This window comes from Pelobates fuscus, chromosome 13, assembly GCF_036172605.1.
Source record: "Pelobates fuscus isolate aPelFus1 chromosome 13, aPelFus1.pri, whole genome shotgun sequence".
Lineage (NCBI taxonomy): Eukaryota > Metazoa > Chordata > Amphibia > Anura > Pelobatidae > Pelobates > Pelobates fuscus.
The window spans coordinates 2,105,001-2,124,278 of NC_086329.1; the positions used below are offsets into that span (position 1 = coordinate 2,105,001).

Consider the following 19,278-nt stretch of genomic DNA (forward strand, 5'->3'; position numbering starts at 1 on the left):
GTGTGCAAACCTGTGCACTCTGTATAGTGTGTGTAAACCTGTGCACTCTGTATAGTGTGTGTGTGTGTGTGTGTGTAAACCTGTGCACTCTGTATAGTGTGTGTGTGTGTGTGTGTGTGTAAACCTGTGCACTCTGTATAGTGTATGTGTGTAAACCTGTGCACTCTGTAAAGTGTGTGTGTGTGTGTGTGCAAACCTGTGCACTCTGTATAGTGTGTCTAAACCTGTGCACTCTGTATAGGGTGTGTGTAAACCTGTGCACTCTGTATAGTGTGTGTGTGTGTGTGTGTGTGTGTGTGTGTGTGTGTGTAAACCTGTGCACTCTGTATAGTGTGTTTGTGTGTGTGTGTAAACCTGTGCACTCTGTAAAGTGTGTGTGTGTGTGTGTGCAAACCTGTGCACTCTGTATAGTGTGTCTAAACCTGTGCACTCTGTATAGGGTGTGTGTAAACCTGTGCACTCTGTATAGTGTGTGTGTGTGTGTGTGTGTGTAAACCTGTGCACTCTGTATAGTGTGTTTGTGTGTGTGTGTAAACCTGTGCACTCTGTACAGTGTATGTGTGTAAACCTGTGCACTCTGTATAGTGTGTGTGTGTTTGTAAACCTGTGCACTCTGTATAGTGTGTGTGTGTGTGTGTAAACCTGTGCACTCTGTATAGTGTGTGTGTGTGTGTGTGTGTAAACCTGTGCACTCTGTATAGTGTCTGTAAACCTGTGCACTCTGTATAGGGTGTGTGTGTCTCTAAACCTGTGCACTCTGTATAGGGTGTGTGTGTCTCTAAACCTGTGCACTCTGTATAGGGTGTGTGTAAACCTGTGCACTCTGTATAGTGTGCGTGTGTGTGTGTGTATGTAAACCTGTGCACTCTGTATAGTGTATGTGTGTAAACCTGTGCACTCTGTATAGTGTGTGTGTGTGTGTGTGTGTGTAAACCTGTGCACTCTGTATAGTGTGTGTGTGTGTGTGTGTATAACTGTGCTCTGTGTCTTTAATGAGAGACAGGTGTTGAGTGGAGGTTTCGTTGTGATGCGTTGCCATAAATAAGGTTTGTAGCTTTCCTAAAATAGAGAGATGCACATTTGGTGGTGTGAGTGGGTGGGAAACGATATTTCCTGGTCCGTTCGGAATGAGTCTGGGGATCGCATAGCTTCCATGATGTCATTGCTGCTTTGTGACATCCTGCATTCCGGACGTGATGTCACAGCGAGGGAAGGAAAGCAGTTAGACGTAGCGTTTCCTGCAGACGCCGTTGCCCCGGCCAGTATAAACATATTTGGAATGCTGCGAGATTAACGAACGGAGACACTAAATCAGGAATCCTGGAGAATTAAGCAGGGAATTACAGAGACGCAGACATAAAAACAGAACTGGGGAAATATCTGCTTTGGAGAACCTTTTTCCAAATGTACTTTATTTTGATCTTAAATCAAGCATGTCAAACTAAAGGCTAGCACGGGCCACATAAACAATGTTTAAGTTTATGTTTGCCGCAAAAAAACCAAACCTTAAATTTTCCTAGAAACGTGGGTTTGTTTTGAAAAGAACAGTATAAAAAAAAAACAACGCATCCCCCTCTACTAAACCTTAGCCCCCCCTCTGTACTAAATACCAGGCCCCCTCTCTACTAATTCACAGCCCTCCCTCTGTACTAAATCCCAGCACCCCTCTCTAGTAAACCCCAGACAACAGGAATACTCAACTCACATTGCAGCTGCCAGTATGCGACTCCGGAGTCCAGCCTTTGGTATATTCCCAATGGCGCCATCCGCATCCAGTGCCAAACGGATCCTCCTGTTACTCATTGAAAACCTGTGGAGGTGGAGCACGTTGACGTGACATCAGAATGTGAATGTGACAGTGTCTCCACTGTCCAGTCGCGGCCATCGCAACACTGACAGACACACACACACTCTCTGACAGACACACACACACACTCTCTGACAGACACACACACACACTCTGACAGACACACACACACACTCTCTGACAGACACACACACACACTCTCTGACAGACACACACACACACTCTCTGACAGACACACACACACACTCTCTGACAGACACACACACACTCTCTGACAGACACACACACACTCTCTGACAGACACACACACACTCTCTGACAGACACACACACACACTCTCTGACAGACACACACACACACTCTCTGACAGACACACACACACTCTCTGACAGACACACACACACTCTCTGACAGACACACACACACACACTTCAACATTCTTGCACACACTTACTCACCTCATTGTATTCATTGCTAACTACCTTTGGGAGCTGGTGTGGGACCTCTCCCTGATCTTCTCTTGGGAGCTCAGTCTTCCTGCTCCTCACTGCTCTCGCACGCGCAGTTTAGTGATGCCGGATTATGACGTCATATTCCGGCGCCCGGCTTCCCTTCAGACGGTGCACGCAGGAGCAGTGAAGAGCAAGAAGACTGAGCTCCCTCGCTGCCGCCACAGAGTGTGACGGTCTGAATAGGTATTACCGTCTAGTATCCCTTATTCCCATAAAATAATATCACCAATAATCCACAGGGTAAAATATCGCTGGTATCGCATAGTAATCCACACATGAGCCAAAGCTTAATGCTGGAACAAGACATGGTTTAATGGAAGCAAGGACATTCAATTTATACACCAGGCTCCTCCTCTGACCCAGCGAGATAATTGAGTTTTAGAAACATACTAAACATACTTATTGCTGGCCAGAAAAGGTAACAATTTTCAAAATTTTTAGAAATATACTTTCTGCATAACAAAACCATATAAAAAAAAAAAACATATCCATGGGTAGCTGACGATGATGTGAGTAACATATTCAAAATTCACGAAAATCCGTTCGATACTTTCCGAACGGCACCGTGTGGAAGTTTGACCGGCTCGCCACTAGGTTGTATTCGACCAAGAGTTCCACAGAATTGGCAGCAAGAGCCGGTCTCCGTTCGGATGGATTTGTACTTAAACCGCCATTGATAGAATAAAGATGATTCGTGGAGAATGCTCCTCTCGTTCGTCTGTTTGAAACTCCTGAACGCCGTTTGTCTACCGTATGGGAAAGTGGTACGTATGGGACTTCCATAGAGACCGGGTGTTCGTGCGAGCGCTATGCCCAAAACAGTTCCAGGCACTCGACGACCAAGTCCCGCTGGCCGCGTTCGGGAGTTAAGATGGCCGCCGTCCATTGTTCTCACCACGTGCGTTCGGATGCACAAAATGGCGGCCACCTAGGAGCATTCAATTAACTAGCGGTTTTCGTGTGGTTACTCAAAGTTCTATGTTCTAATTGGTATCCAGTGTGGTCTCGGTTCGGTAAAACGAATATTTTACCGAACAACAAAAAAAATAACGAAATGATCCAAGTGATTAAAACAGCAGGGAGTGGAGACAACCGAACGGGTTGTGGGAAATCCTTCACATAGAGCTCTCCCCCGGCCGGTTACATGAGCAGAGTAAGCACCCACCTGCAATGTGGGGAGACCAGGTGGTTACTCTGCTTTAGTAAGCATGTCAAGCTCGCGGCCCTCAAAAATATTCATTGTGGGCCGCGAGTTTGACATGCTTGCCTTAAATGTATAATCCTTCTGTTAAGTCTCGCCTGATTCACAGTTTAGTGAATAAATTCCTTTGTATTTAAATGAGTTACCAGGGTGAGTGCCTCCGCCAATTGATGCTTCCTAGTGCACACAGAGTACTCCAAGCACTCCACCAGACACCATAACCACCGTTATCCTCGCAGCCAGCATTACAGCTTGGTTGGGGTCTCGCTGTCCTTCACCCGACCTGGATCCAGCTTCCAGTGGGTAGACCTCTTCCAATCCAGAGAGTATAGCAGGATAGCTCTGGCAAGAGTTAGTGATTCTAATCCAAGGGAGTATAATGAGTATAGCAATCCCCAGGGTAAATATAGCTGTTCCCTCCACATGTGAGACAAGGCTCTATGTTAAGGGTGAAGATGAACTTGTTTAATGGGAGCCATATGCAGCCTTTTATGCAACTCCCCATGCAAGGGGTTTCCGGATACATATTCCAGGGGCATTCCCCTCTGGACCTGAGAGGAGACTACAGTAAAACATACACATAATTACATTGGCTCTCAGGTCCAGGACACTCCCACGCAAAATACGGTAATCCCTCCCCTAAGAGATAATTCAGTCAGGAACTGTACTAAACTCCATTCTCTCCAGGCACAGAAAACATACATTTTAACAACATCCCGAAGGTACCCCCAAAACATATCGAAACCCCACAAAAGTCACATCCCCTGATGGCGCCGATCTGGGGGATCAACCTATCCATATATCACCTAGATCGGTTAAGGGGTTCAGGATTTCCTTGGAGGTCATAATTTGACCGACCGCACACGAAGCTCCTGCCCAAAAGAGTTCCATTAAATCAGGTTGTGCAGTCGGTCTCTTTTCGGAGTACAAAATACAACAATATACCGTACAGAACTGTTCGTACGTGTGCTTGCCTTGTGTCCCTCGTTCGGAAGTTTGCTCCCACCGAATGCCGCTCTTCTCATACAAACACCACCGAACATACTTGGAGATGGAAGTCCAAGTAGTGTTCGCGCTGTCTGGTGTTTGATTTGGGTTCCATACACTCGACAACCAAACACCATTAAATGCGTTTGCGGGAACAAGATGGGTGGACCTCATGTTCGTCCATACGAACAGCGGCCACCCAGTCGACCGCTTAGAACGTTGCGGTTAAGGTGTTGATAGGGGTGAAAAGAGTCAACAAGCAGCACACGACTCCCCTGGGTGGTCTAACTGTTCAGGCGTCTGTTCGGTATACGAACACAATACCCTTGGGCAAGAGGCTGGCAAGCAGGCCCTTTCAAGAGCCCGAGGCGAGGCTACTTTTGCCACAGCATGCATGCGCGTAATTAATTAGAAATGGCCCACTCTGACTACAGACAATTGGGCAGTCATGTAACTTGCCATTCAAACATTAACGCGACCTGTAAACCTGTATACATGGCACATTGTAGCTCTTATAGAGCCATGAGTAAATTATCATCGGGTACCAATCGTTCCTTCACTGGGAGTCTCTGTGGAATTGGGACTTCGCTCTGCCAATTCAAACAAACTATGCACTAATTTATTAACGTAAAGCACAATGGTTCTCTCACCAGGTTTGTTTATTTTTTCATATTAAAGGGACACTATAGTCACCTAGACCACTTCAGCTTAATGAAGTGGTCTGGGTGCCAGGTCCCCCCAGGTTTTAACCCTGCAGCTGTAAACTTAGCCGTTTCAGAGAAACTATGTTTACATTTGGGGTTAACCCAGGCTCTAGTGGCTGTCTTCCTGACAGCCGCTAAAGTCGCTTCTGCGACGCTGGATGCGAAAATCGCATTCAGCGTGCAGAACGTCCATAGGAAAGCATTGCGCATTCGACTCCACTGACGTCTAAGTGGGAGGAGAGGTCACCAGCGTCGAGGGAGCCCGGTGCTGGATTAAGGTAAGTGGCTGAAGGGTTTTAACCCCATCAGCCCAGCAGGAGGGGTCCCTGAGGGTGGGGGGGACCTATGGGTTATATAGTGTCAGGAAAACGAGTTTGTTTTCCTGACCCTATAGTGATCCTTTAAGTTTTCTGCTTTTAACCCAGATTCGGAGAGCAGATTCCTTACACGATATACAAAGAATCAGAACTAGTTTGGCCTGGTGTTTGATATAGTTACTGGGGCCCTGATATCAATGGCTACATTAACACAAGGTACAGGGGATTTTCAGTGGTTGGATTAATGGATCTTCTTTTACTGACTACAAAATGTGGTAGCTGGCAGTAGCGAATCAGAACCTGGATTTCTTGAGTTGAGCTGATAAGCCAACGGCTTCCCATATGTTGCAATATAAAAGAAGTCTATGCAGGATTCAGTCTGTCGATGGCCGTTATTCACTGAAAATATACAGTGCAGGAAAAAAAGTACGATCCCCTGCTGATTTTGAACGTTGGCCCGCTGGCAAAGAAATGATCGGTCTGTAATTTTAATGGTAGGTGTTTTGTTTTTTAAGTTGTGCATAGGTGGGATTAATGCAAACCCACAACAGCTAGTGCGAACCTGTTCAAGAAACAAAGGAATACAGTTATTAGCATTAAATGACACTGCACATTCTTTGCTAAAGTGGATATCAAGAAAGTACAAACTTGTCATTAACTGACTGCAATACACAAATATATTTAAATTCAACAGAGTATATGGCTAGGCTTAGCTGCTATAGGAGGTCTCATATGTGTATCTGACACATGCTATATGTCCTTTACTCTGCGCTCAGAGGATGCTGACGTTGTAAGAGTTAAGAGCTCAACTAACTAGACAGGGAGTTAGCCAGGGTTAAATACACGTGTGGAAAATATTCATGCACAGAACATATAGTAAACCTGCTGGCAACTAAGATATGTACTACATTATAAGAAGCATCAATGAAGCCTGCTTGGGGTACATACTAGGCAAATCAAATAAACATAACAAAGTCCTGGTAGATTTATGCCTCAGTCATCCGACCAGCTGAAGCCTCATGGTAGAGGACCAATGCGTCGAAGGTATGGCCGTTTCATCCAATTCCCGGCCTGTGCAGGAGTTTTATAGTAGGAGAGGATGCCTGCATTGGGACACCGCACCTGCCCAGGAGTATAGCGTGAGCCCGCACCTGCCCAGGAGTATAGCGTGAGCCCGCACCTGCCCAGGGGTATAGCGCGAGCCCACACCTGCCCATGGGTATAGCGTGAGCCCGCACTGGTTTTCCACAGACTTGTTGTGTGTTGCCAATTGTTTTCTTGGTGACTATGGTCCCAGCTGCCTTGAGATGATTAAAAGATCCTCCCATGTAGTTCTGGGCTGATTCCTCACCTTTCTCATCGTTGAAACTCCACGAGGTGAGATCTTGCATGGAGCACCAGACCGAGGGAGACTGACAGTTATTTTGTGTTTCTTCCATTTGCGAATAATCACACTAACTGTTCTCACCTTCTCACCAAGCTGATTGGTGATGGTCTTGTAGCCCATTCCAGCCTTGTGTAGGTCTACAATCTTGTCCCTGACATCCTTGGACAGCTCTTTGGTCTTGGCCATGGTGGAGAGTTTGGAATCTGATTGATTGCTTCTGTGGACGTGTACCATTTATACAGGTAACGAGCTGAGATTAGGAGCACTCTCTTTAGGAGAGTGCTCCTAATCTCAGCTCGTTACCAGTATAAAAGACAGAGCCAGAAATCTTGCTGATTGATAGGGAATCAAATACTTAGTTCACCCATTGACATACAAATCAATTTATAACTTTTTTGACGTGTGTTTTTCTGGATTTTGTTTTGTTAATCTGTCTCTCACTGATAAAATACACACTGTACATTTTACTGCCTTACCATCACCCCTTGGTTTTTAGCCATTTTCTTAGTTGTGGTGACGTAGAAAATGTTCATAACAAAAGGGACAGATTTCGGGAAAATAGTCTCCTGTGGAGGGAGAGCCTGGACCGTGTGCCAGAACGCAGCTCGCCAGCCTTGGACTGGCTGAGAGTGATTGCTTTATGCCAGCTGTCCTGGTTTGGATTCCAAGGTGCTGGTGTGTAGTTGTCTGTGGCCTCTAGTAGTTGGTTTGATTTTTGACTTGGCATCATGGGGGTTGCATCAGTTGTAATTCCCTCTGGGACTGATTGTATGCTTACTTCCTTATTGGCCATTTGTTAGATTTGTATTTAAATGGTTATTTCTGTCCAGAAAATCCCAGCATTCATGGTGTTTAGCACACAATGCTGGCGAGTTTCATTAAAGGGTCCATTCATGTCCACGGTCGCTGACTGGCTGTACCCTGCTGTTACTTAACAAACCCTGTCCTATTTTTTTTTTTTCTTTCCTCCCCCCTCAAGTCTGGATCTTTTAAAAAGCGGAAAAATAACATGTGAATAGTGAGAGCAGTCTCCAGGCATTTCCTGTTTTCCCTTCTCTGCAAAGAGGTCCAAAAAGGGAAGAGACTTTGGAAGGCTAGAGGGGGCCAGGTGAATCCCACTTAGAGCTGTGTTAGCGTCTGTTTCTAACGCACTTACCGTTTCCTCACCTGCTGCAGTAAGTGGGACAACCATGAAATGAGGAAAGAAAAGTAAAATACTGCTAGGGATTCCCTGCTTATAGAATTTGGGAATATTCTGTTTACTAATCCCTGTATTACAGCATGATGCCAGTGGGTACAAATACTGTTACCATTTAATATTCATAATAAAATCTAGAGCATAACATTTCTCCTATACATCAGACTAGCCAAACTGCTCGCACATGTGTAGTTCAAACGGTTTGTTTATACTTTAATTCCTTACACTTGGCTGATTTATATTGTATTAACGGATCACTCTTGACTCTTCACATGTTGCTCCTCATTTGTTCTCCCTTCCTATTCACGATAATTTATGTTCTCTCAATATTTCACCTCTTGGCATTTCTTTTTCTGTTTCAGAATCTATGGTTTGCAAATCCTGGGGGAAGTAATAGCATGCCGAGTCGAACTCACAGCTCAGTGCAGAGAACGCGATCGCTGCCGGTCCATACATCGCCACAGACGATGCTAATGTTTCAGCAGCCAGGTATGATGACGACTCATTCATTAACATTGCTGACGATTTAGCAATTTGTTTTTAATACTGAAATCCATCCAGCATCAGCCCTTATTACAGTCTTGTAATGTGACAAGCGTATATTTCGATAATCAGTAACAAACTAAAACACCAGATTATTTAACAGCTTGTCAGTATCATCCCATCGCAAGTGACATAATTATCCAGAGATTCACCAGGATATAGTCCTAAAAATATGTCAGTAAATGGCATAATCCAGAGATTGTCGTCTGTGCGTCCCCGGAACGTGTGCATATTATAAGTGTCTGTGAGGTATACCTTGTACCGTGTGCGTCCCCAGAACGTGTGTATATTATAAGGGTCTGTGTGGTATACCTTGTACTGGGTGCGTCCCTGGAACGTGTGCATATAATAAGGGTCCGTGCGGTATACCTTGTACCGTGTGCGTCCCCAGAATGTGTGCATATTATAAGGGTCCGTGCGATATACCTTGTACTGGGTGTGTCCCCGGAACGTGTGTATATTATAAGGGTGCCTGATTAGGATTGGAAGCTGCCATTCCAACCAGATGACCATAAATGTGCCTGGGGTGCAGTACAACATGTTTGCCGTATACATCGCAGATAGTATTAATTCTTTATTAAGGATTCTTTTCTCGGTTTATTTAACACATTTTCCTCTGGTCAGATTTCCAGGTTCCGGTGACGGAGCCCGATATTAATAACCGTCTGGAATCCTTGTGTCTGAGTATGACGGAACATGCGCTCGGTGGTAAGTACCGACGTGATTCCAGTTTAAACTGCTTTTACCATAAAAATGGGTTTTTAGATGAATATTCAATGTTTACAAATTAATTTTCAAATAAACTAGATTGCACTTAAATAGTTTGATCCCAGTCGATGTAAACGCATTTTTGGGGAGGGTTGCCTATTACCGGATTACGTCTTAACTGCTCCATGTGGTTTCTTCTATAGAGTCCAGACCGTAAACTCTCTTTTCAATTTTGCAATTTTACAGATGGCGTTGATAGAACTTCTACAATCTAGATGCTGAAGGTACTTTGTGAGCGCGCTGGGCGTGACACAGAGAACTGCAGGTCCGGAACCGCCGATTCCCCCCCCTGGAAACGCCAAACAGAAATTTGCCTTTTTATTTCATATTATTTTGAAAGATGACAAAAAAGAGAATGTGAAGGCAGAAGCTGTGCTTGAAGAGGAGTTTCAAACGTGGTCATTTCTGATTGTCATAAATATCTTGTTTTTTGTGCGAATGGTTTCCTGAATGAAAAGCGTTGTGTTCTGAACAAGGAAACCATTAAATGCCGTCAGAGGCCAGATACACTACTGTCCCATTATTCTGGGTACAGCGTGTGTGACCAAAGGCATGGAAAGGGGTGATGCTTTGCATTGCTTATTTTAATTCTATATAGTCTGTTTTTGTGCTATTTAAGTTAGGAATATTGCCCCCCTCCCCCAATACCCCTTATGTTTACATAACAAGCAACTATTATGGGTACAGTAATACTTTCAGATATGTGTTCTTTATTTGAAATGTCTCTATTATGTTGTCGTAGCTTTTCAAGCAGCCGGTTTGCATATTGTAGCGGTCCGCAGATTGGATACGCACGTCGGCTTGTGTTTAGATACCAGCTGTGATATCGGGTTTGAGGACGTGGATCATGGGAGAGGGGGTGCAGGGAGAGAGACGAGGTGCACAGTGTGCTGGTGGGTCTGGACCCCTTGTTGGTGGATGTTTAAAAGAACGTTCGAGACAGGAGGTGGAAAGTGATTAGTTTTTGTTTTTTATTCTTTCTGCTCATCCACTAACCATTTCAGTGCTGTAGTGGTGAATCCTCCTCGATTGCAAGTCTCACGTGATAGAACTGGAGAAGAGGAAGTCTTTTTGGATGATGCTGATTTTTAAATTCATTTTTATACAAAAGGTAATTTTTAGGTTTTATTTTTTGATTGATGATATTTGAAGGTTAAACATTGACAATCAAAAAGTGCTTTTATTATGTGATCGATTCCGTACAGAACGAAATCTATTCGTGTTTATAATGTAGCCATCAGTGCTACGTTACAGAATCTTCCGTCACATGATAACATTTCTTTTTGATCGATTGTGTCTCTTTAAAGTAACCATTTGTGAACAAGACCATCTTCTCGAGCCGCCGCTGTGATGGTTTAGCAAGCTGGGAGGCCTTGTGATCAGTAGTTCTATATAAGCTATGTATATGTTCTTTGCCCGTGTATGGAAATGAAACTACTTGAAGGTGTTTTTAATAGTGGTCGATGCTTCATGGGATGAGAGAGCCACATAATCACAGAAGGAAAAAATAGTTTCATTTTATTAAAAAACATGAAATCCGTAGTATTTAATGGACTTAAATACATTCAAAGAGAGAGCAAAGCTTAGTGGTGCAAAACCAGGTTTATTTTATCATCATTATTTGGGCAGACCCCCATCAATCCTACAGTCCCCCATAAATCCATTCACTGAGTAACCCGGGTACGGACCCCATAAATCCATTCATTGAGTAACCCGGGTATGGACCCCCATAAATCCATTCATTGAGTAACCCGGGTACGGACCCCATAAATCCATTCATTGAGTAACCCGGGTACAAACCCCCATAAATCCATTCATTGAGTAACCTGGGTATGGACCCCCATAAATCCATTCATTGAGTAACCTGGGTACAAACCCCCATAAATCCATTCATTGAGTAACCTGGGTATGGACCCCCATAAATCCATTCATTGAGTAACCCGGGTATGGACCCCCATAAATCCATTCATTGAGTAACCCGGGTATGGACCCCCATAAATCCATTCATTGAGTAACCCGGGTATGGACCCCCATAAATCCATTCATTGAGTAACCCGGGTACGGACCCCATAAATCCATTCATTGAGTAACCCGGGTATGGACCCCCATAAATCCATTCATTGAGTAACCCGGGTACGGACCCCATAAATCCATTCATTGAGTAACCCGGGTATGGACCCCCATAAATCCATTCATTGAGTAACCCGGGTACGGACCCCATAAATCCATTCATTGAGTAACCCGGGTATGGACCCCCATAAATCCATTCATTGAGTAACCCGGGTATGGACCCCCATAAATCCATTCATTGAGTAACCTGGGTATGGACCCCATAAATCCATTCATTGAGTAACCCGGGTACGGACCCCATAAATCCATTCATTGAGTAACCCGGGTACGGACCCCATAAATCCATTCATTGAGTAACCCGGGTACGGACCCCATAAATCCATTCATTGAGTAACCTGGGTACGGAGCCCCATAAATCCATTCATTGAGTAACCCGGGTATGGACCCCCATAAATCCATTCATTGAGTAACCCGGGTACGGACCCCCATAAATCCATTCATTGAGTAACCCGGGTACAAACCCCCATAAATCCATTCATTGAGTAACCCGGGTATGGACCCCCATAAATCCATTCATTGAGTAACCCGGGTACGGACCCCCATAAATCCATTCATTGAGTAACCCGGGTACAAACCCCCATAAACCCATTCATTGAGTAACCCGGGTATGGACCCCCATAAATCCATTCATTGAGTAACCCGGGTACAAACCCCCATAAATCCATTCATTGAGTAACCTGGGTACAAACCCCCATAAATCCATTCATTGAGTAACCCGGGTACAAACCCCCATAAATCCATTTATTAAGTAACCCGGGTATGGACCCCCATAAATCCATTCATTGAGTAACCTGGGTACAAACCCCCATAAATCCATTCATTGAGTAACCCGGGTACAAACCCCCATAAATCCATTTATTAAGAAACCCGGGTATGGACCCCCATAAATCCATTCATTGAGTAACCTGGGTACAAACCCCCATAAATCCATTCATTGAGTAACCTGGGTATGGACCCCCATAAATCCATTCATTGAGTAACCCGGGTATGGACCCCCATAAATCCATTCATTGAGTAACCCGGGTATGGACCCCCATAAATCCATTCATTGATTAACCTGGGTATGGACCCCCATAAATCCATTCATTGAGTAACCTGGGTATGGAGCCCCATAAATCCATTCATTGAGTAACCTGGGTACAAACCCCCATAAATCCATTCACTGAGTAACCTGGGTATGGACCCCCATAAATCCATTCATTGAGTAACCTGGGTATGGACCCCCATAAATCCATTCATTGAGTAACCTGGGTACAAACCCCCATAAATCCATTCATTGAGTAACCTGGATATGGACCCCCATAAATCCATTCATTGAGTAACCTGGGTACAAACCCCCATAAATCCATTTATTAAGTAACCCGGGTATGGACCCCCATAAATCCATTCATTGAGTAACCCGGGTATGGACCCCATAAATCCATTCATTGAGTAACCCAGGTATGGACCCCCATAAATCCATTCACTGAGTAACCTGGGTATGGACCCCCCATAAATCCATTCATTGAGTAACCTGGGTATGGACCCCATAAATCCATTCATTGTGTAACCTGGGTATGGACCCCCATAAATCCATTCATTGAGTAACCTGGGTATGGACCCCCATAAATCCATTCATTGAGTAACCTGGGTATGGACCCCCATAAATCCATTCATTGAGTAACCCGGGTACGGACCCCCATAAATCCATTCATTGAGTAACCCGGGTATGGAGCCCCATAAATCCATTCATTGAGTAACCTGGGTACGGACCCCCATAAATCCATTCATTGAGTAACCTGGGTATGGACCCCCATAAATCCATTCATTGAGTAACCCGGGTACAAACCCCCATAAATTCATTCATTGAGTAACCCGGGTACAAACCCCCATAAATCCATTTATTAAGTAACCTGGGTACGGACCCCCATAAATCCATTCATTGAGTAACCCGGGTACAAACCCCCATAAATCCATTCATTGAGTAACCTGGGTACAAACCCCCATAAATCCATTTATTAAGTAACCTGGGTACGGACCCCCATAAATCCATTCATTGAGTAACCCGGGTACAAACCCCCATAAATCCATTCATTGAGTAACCTGGATACGGACCCCCATAAATCCATTCCCTTCCCTGTCCATCCCGTAACTCCCATCTTTGCTAAAAGCAGCGACTGTTCTTTTTAACACAGGTTACGTTAAGCACTGGGTGTTGATATATGTAGACTGCAATTTCAATAATCCTTTGCCAAACACTGACTTTCGGGTCCACAAACATCTCTGGGTCTGCAGTCCGACAACCCCTGATTTTAAGGGTCGGTTCCTTAAAAAGTGCGTTACGAGGTTTGAGTTTGAAATGAATGGTTGGAGAGCGGATTACTGAGACGTTCTGTCTTCTCTGTGCGAGACGAGAGAGGAACCAATCACTGTGCGTTACTTGCAGCAAAGGGTTCTGGGAAGAGGTTCCTTAAGCTCCTCTCGCCCCTGGTAATTCCACTCACCAGTAAGAATGGCCGGATGATCTGATCGTAATTCTCTTATTTTATATATTTTTCATGATATTCTGTGGCTGGTAACCATAAACACTTTCTCATTAACTACCATGTGTTATGTAAATATATATTTTTAAATATAAAACCATAGTATTTGGTCATTTTGTAGATAATTTCTATTTGGTCCGTGTTGAAACCGAAAAAAATAAATAAAACGAACACTTTCAATATTTTTTGATTGTTTGACAATGCATTTCCCATTAGCGCTGTATTGATTGCAGGGCTGAAAATAAAATGAGAGGAGATATATTTATACAGGTTATGTGTGTTCTGCTCGTGTGAAGGCTGTGAAGGTTTATTTAAAGCGGCAGTGCCTTTCTTTGTCTTTCTGCTAATATTTGTCTGCTCTCGTTGTCCTGTGACCGATACTAGAAGTTGTGTTTATGTATCCCTTATGCTGGCTGTTATTTCGATATCGATTTGCCTTATCTCTGGTGCTTTGATCCATAGTGATTTGTACAGTCGTGGGTCTGTTTGCAGATTTACCAAAAATTCGACCTTTGTGCTTTTTTAGGTAGATTGCTGGCATTTCATTGAATAACGAGGGTTTCCATTATTGAGTACTCCCTGCTGGAGCACTGCGCTCTCCGGGGCTTGGTGACATTGGCATCCGCATTCACAACTCGCTTGCTCTCCTTGAATTTGTCCAGGGGGCATGGGGGGGGGAATAAAAGGGGGGATTCTTTTAAAGGAAGCCGTGTCTGCTATTGATGTGAGGTCTAAGCTCTGCAGATGTTTGACTACATTTCTCATTATCCAGGATAAGAAACATCCATCCCTGCATGGTGGGTCAATAAGCCAGACATAACGAACATTGAAAATGCAGGACAGGCGGTTAGTGCTGCCTTTTGTCCCCTTTGCAACCCAGGCACAGCACGGTTTAGGATGATGGGAGCTATATTCTATATTCAGTATTATATGATCAGTATTGGCCTTGAGCCTCGAGCTGTCCTGTTACAAAGTAACTGGGAATTGGCGTCAGCACAAAGTGGATCTCTTGCTGTGCTAAAGGGATATGTGTCAACCCTCCTGGCACTTATGGGGTTAATACGAACTGCAGACTCTGCAAACTAAGCTGCCTTCTGATTTGTTTCACATCTGGACCCGAAACAGCTGAGGATAATGAGACTTTTGTTTCAATAGTCAGCTGAACTTCACTTCTAAACCAATTGAAGAATTTCCTGTATCCTCACACACTTTATGGAAGAGAATGAAATAATTATACACAGAATCCATCACTGGGTCCTTTTTAGTTTGTTGCACAAAGCTGGATGAGCATGATAGGTGCTGCAGTCTCAGAGTAGGATTGTCATGCCGTGATACCTCTAAGGTGAATTGTCAGTAATTGCCCTTATTACTGTACTGCCGCACTTGACTTGTAACAGCGGCAGCTGGTTACTGGCAGAGACTCATGGGGGTTGTAGTTCAATGTACAGGTACCCCCATTTTGCTTTTAAATAACCCACGAGAGCCGCTCTGTGTTGTCTAAATCATGAAATTGTGAGCCAGTGGCGGAATTGTCAAATTTAGACCAAACCGGCAACGTTGCCTATTTTTTCCTGAATCCCATCTCTCTGCTGCTGGCCTATCACAGCTCACAGTTTAGCATCTAAAGACGCATAATCTCTGGATTGGTACGTTTACTGCAAGGACACCGCACTCGCCTTTTCTTTTTGTGTGAATGTGTCCATGAGTCATGCAAAAAGTCTGAAATTTGCACATCGCTCCAAGAACACTAATTTTGTAGGAAACAAATATATAAAAAATTGTCAGAGTTTGCAATGCACATTTTTATTTTTTTGTATTTCTTTGCTTAACCCAGTTGTTGCTAGATAGGGGCTTCTGTTTTTGTCAGATCCCTCTGGCTACAAAATGGTTGAGGGCAAATGTGTATTCCTCTGGGAGGAATAGAGAGAAAATAGGACCTTTAACCGAAAAAAAAAAATCTTCCTCCCTTAACTCTTCGAGACCAAGGGCTGTGCATGGACGGAGTCTCAATGAGTTCCACGCCCGGCACTCAGATGGCTCGTGGAGCCCCCTGTGTGTATTTAGGCAGATATTGGAAGTATCCTTTTTAAAAAGAAGGAAAGAATTGCCTTCAGCGAATTTTTTTATTTTTTTTTGCACGCAAAATCCTGAATACTTTGTTGTAAAAAGCATGCAAGATTTGGGGGCTGTTTTTTTTCCGTATAAAGAGTGCAGAGAGAACTATTTTTGGCTAGTTAATGTCGCCATGCAATGCATATTTTTTAAGAAAAACTAAACTTTGTCTTTTCTGAAATTGGCACGTTTGTTGTATGTATTTAAGCTTCCAGACATAAGAAGGATTCAATGCAAACAGTCTGACGGTTGCAATGCAGTTATTTGCTCATGTACAGTTTCCAGATGTTGTTAAAGTGTAAGATCACCCTTGTGATTTCAAAATGTATTTATTACCCATCTCCTCAGTCTCACTAAAAGTCACGGCTATATTTCATATCATTATATCGAAAGTGAGTGAGATGATTAATACAGGATTTTGTAACACTCTTGTGAGTTTGTCTTTTTTTTCTCCCATTTTACAAATCTTGTAGTTGGGTGGGGTATTGACGGCCTGTGTGTGCTTGGTGTGTTACATGTTCAGTGGTTACGGAGTAATAACGCTTTCACCCAGGGCTATGCTGAGATTGATGGGTACATGTGGGGCTGCAAGGCCATATCTGCACAATACGTCACTTTGTCACGAATAGCCAATCATTTTATTGATGCTACTCGGCTCCAACTCAAAGTGTTTGTCAGCCGGTCTATCTGCCATTGTTCCTGGTGAACCTGCCTCATAGCACTGCGTTATGACCTCACATCTCTGGGTCTGACATCATATCAAGGGACATGACAGAGAGATTCTCAGAGACACAGACAGACCGGGGGACAAAAGAAGTGACATCAGGAAATGCTTGAAATGTTTGTCCGTGGTCTCCGCTGCTTCCTTACACACAGCTACGTGTATCCGTTGACTTACCTTGTTCCAGGCATAATTTCAGTCTAAACTGAACTGTCAGAAGCAGACGTTTTATTAATGTCCCAGTGTAAGCTTTGTCCAGTAGTTCCATAAAATGCAGCGAGATGAATCACTGCGAAGGAATGTGGATGGTTAGTAATCTTGCCTACGATGACTCCATTCTTGATTCCACGCCAGCCACAGGCCTGGGCCGACAGACTCGGAACTTCCTTAGCGGGCTTTGTCTTTCCTAAAATAAATACATTCCAGCCAGGACTTTGCAATGAACTGATGTCACTCCCTTTTTACAAGCTGTGGACAGTCTGTGTGAGGCTAAAAGCTCTTTATTAAGGCACTAGCGTACATCTATTGGTAATTATTTCTCCAAGGTTCCCTCCATGGACACAGCACACACACTGGATTCAAGAAACGATTATACAATTTGATAATCAGTAACATGGGCCGGTTTAGTACAATCTGGTGTTATGGTACGGCTTTACATCGAAGGGCAAAATAGCTGAATTCACTACTATACACTGTTCAATGAATAAACCCATAAAATCACTATAATCATTTAATTCATTCAGTTATAAACCATTCCATCTCATTGAAGTGGTTATAGTGCATGGTGTCCCCTGACGCTGTCCCTCCATTCAGTGTTAAACCATTCCATGTCATTGAAGTGGTTATAGTACCTGGAGTCCCCTGACTCTGTCCATTCATTCAGTGTTAAACTATCTAATTGAAGTGGTTATAGTGCTTGGAGTCCCCTGGCGCTGTCCCTCCATTCAGTGTTAATCCATTCTAAATCATTGAAGTGGTTATAGTACCTGGAATCCCTAATCTCTGTCCCTCTATTCAGTTATAAACCATTCCACCTCATTGAAGTGGTTATAGTACTGAATCTATTCAGTATAAAAAACATTTTGGAGCAGTTTAACACTGAAAGGGTCCCTGGCTTCCACAGCTCCTCAGTGTGGCTAAGGCAGACATTACACACTTCCTTTTAGCCATACCAATTCATACCAGCAATGGGCGCTGTGATAGGCTGAAAGCAGTCAGCTGACCCTCTCAGCCAATCACAGCCACCCATCGCTGCTCAGGATAATTAATCCTCGTTAGCCCAAGCAGCAGAGGGTATCTCTAATTATGAAACAAAGGAGACCTGTGCCTTCTGCCTCAGAAAGAGCTAATACTGAAGGCATATATCAAGAAACCTGCTACTGATCGAGTCTCTCTATCCCTCAGTCTTCTATCACACATGCGCAGCAAAGACTGGCTAACAACCGTAACCGGACAGATTTTCTCCTCCTTCACTGAACGTGGTCCAAGGAGAATCCCACAAATCAGGTCTAGAAACATTGAAACCCGATTTGAAGCTATTTCTACCAAAGTGATCGACAGATAATGCCAAAATCGCCTTTTACAGCCTGTGTACAACGCTATGGAATGTGTTGCTGATATATTTATAAACGGAAGATGAAAATAATTTTCACAAAATGGAAACGGCTGATAAAGTGAGATTAGATTGAGTTGTTGAAGTATTGTTGACCGGAGTGATTAGATAAATGTTATCACATTCTATTGTACAAACATTTCTATTTTCTAATTATAACCTGAATTCTACAACCTCTAGAATGGACACACCTGGAAATCATCACAGATTTATTATTCTTTTGTATTGAACGAAGGCTTTCTAGCCTCCTCCTTGCCCTGTCTGTATTATTTTCTAATTTATACATATTTGTAAACTTCCATTTTCAGTGCGTTTCCTTGTTTTTTGGGGAGAGCCACCTTTAGTCAGAAGCTCAGCCTACCTGACCAAAAGTTCACAAAGTAGCACAGGCGTGTCATAGCGTGCATTCACCAATGCTGACATCACGCACAGGTGTGTCATAGCGTGCATTCACCAATGCTGACATCACGCACAGGCGTGTCATAGTGTGCGTTCACCAATGCTGACATCACACACAGGCGTGTCATAGCGTGCTTTCACCAATGCTGACATCACGCACAGGCGTGTCATAGCGTGCGTTCACCAATGCTGACATCACACACAGGTGTGTCATAGCGTGCTTTCACCAATGCTGACATCACGCACAGGCGTGTCATAGGGTGCGTTCACCAATGCTGACATCACACACAGGTGTGTCATAGCGTGCATTCACCAATGCTGACATCACGCACAGGTGTGTCATAGCGTGCATTCACCA

The 19,278-nt window shown here is 43.9% G+C and overlaps 1 protein-coding gene across 4 annotated transcripts in view; it reads left to right on the top strand.

Annotated features, from left to right (window-relative positions):
• Window positions 1-10,760, top strand: part of SAMD4A (sterile alpha motif domain containing 4A) — a 121,844-nt gene extending 111,084 nt beyond the window's left edge. For all 4 annotated transcript variants that reach the window (XM_063439004.1, XM_063439005.1, XM_063439006.1 and 1 more), the window contains 3 exons: window positions 8,476-8,602; window positions 9,281-9,364; window positions 9,611-10,760. In XM_063439004.1, coding sequence (XP_063295074.1) covers window positions 8,476-8,602; window positions 9,281-9,364; window positions 9,611-9,639 — 240 coding nt within the window. In that variant the 3' untranslated portion in view covers window positions 9,640-10,760. The remainder of the gene's footprint in view (window positions 1-8,475; window positions 8,603-9,280; window positions 9,365-9,610) is intronic.
• The last annotated feature ends 8,518 nt before the right edge of the window (window positions 10,761-19,278 follow it).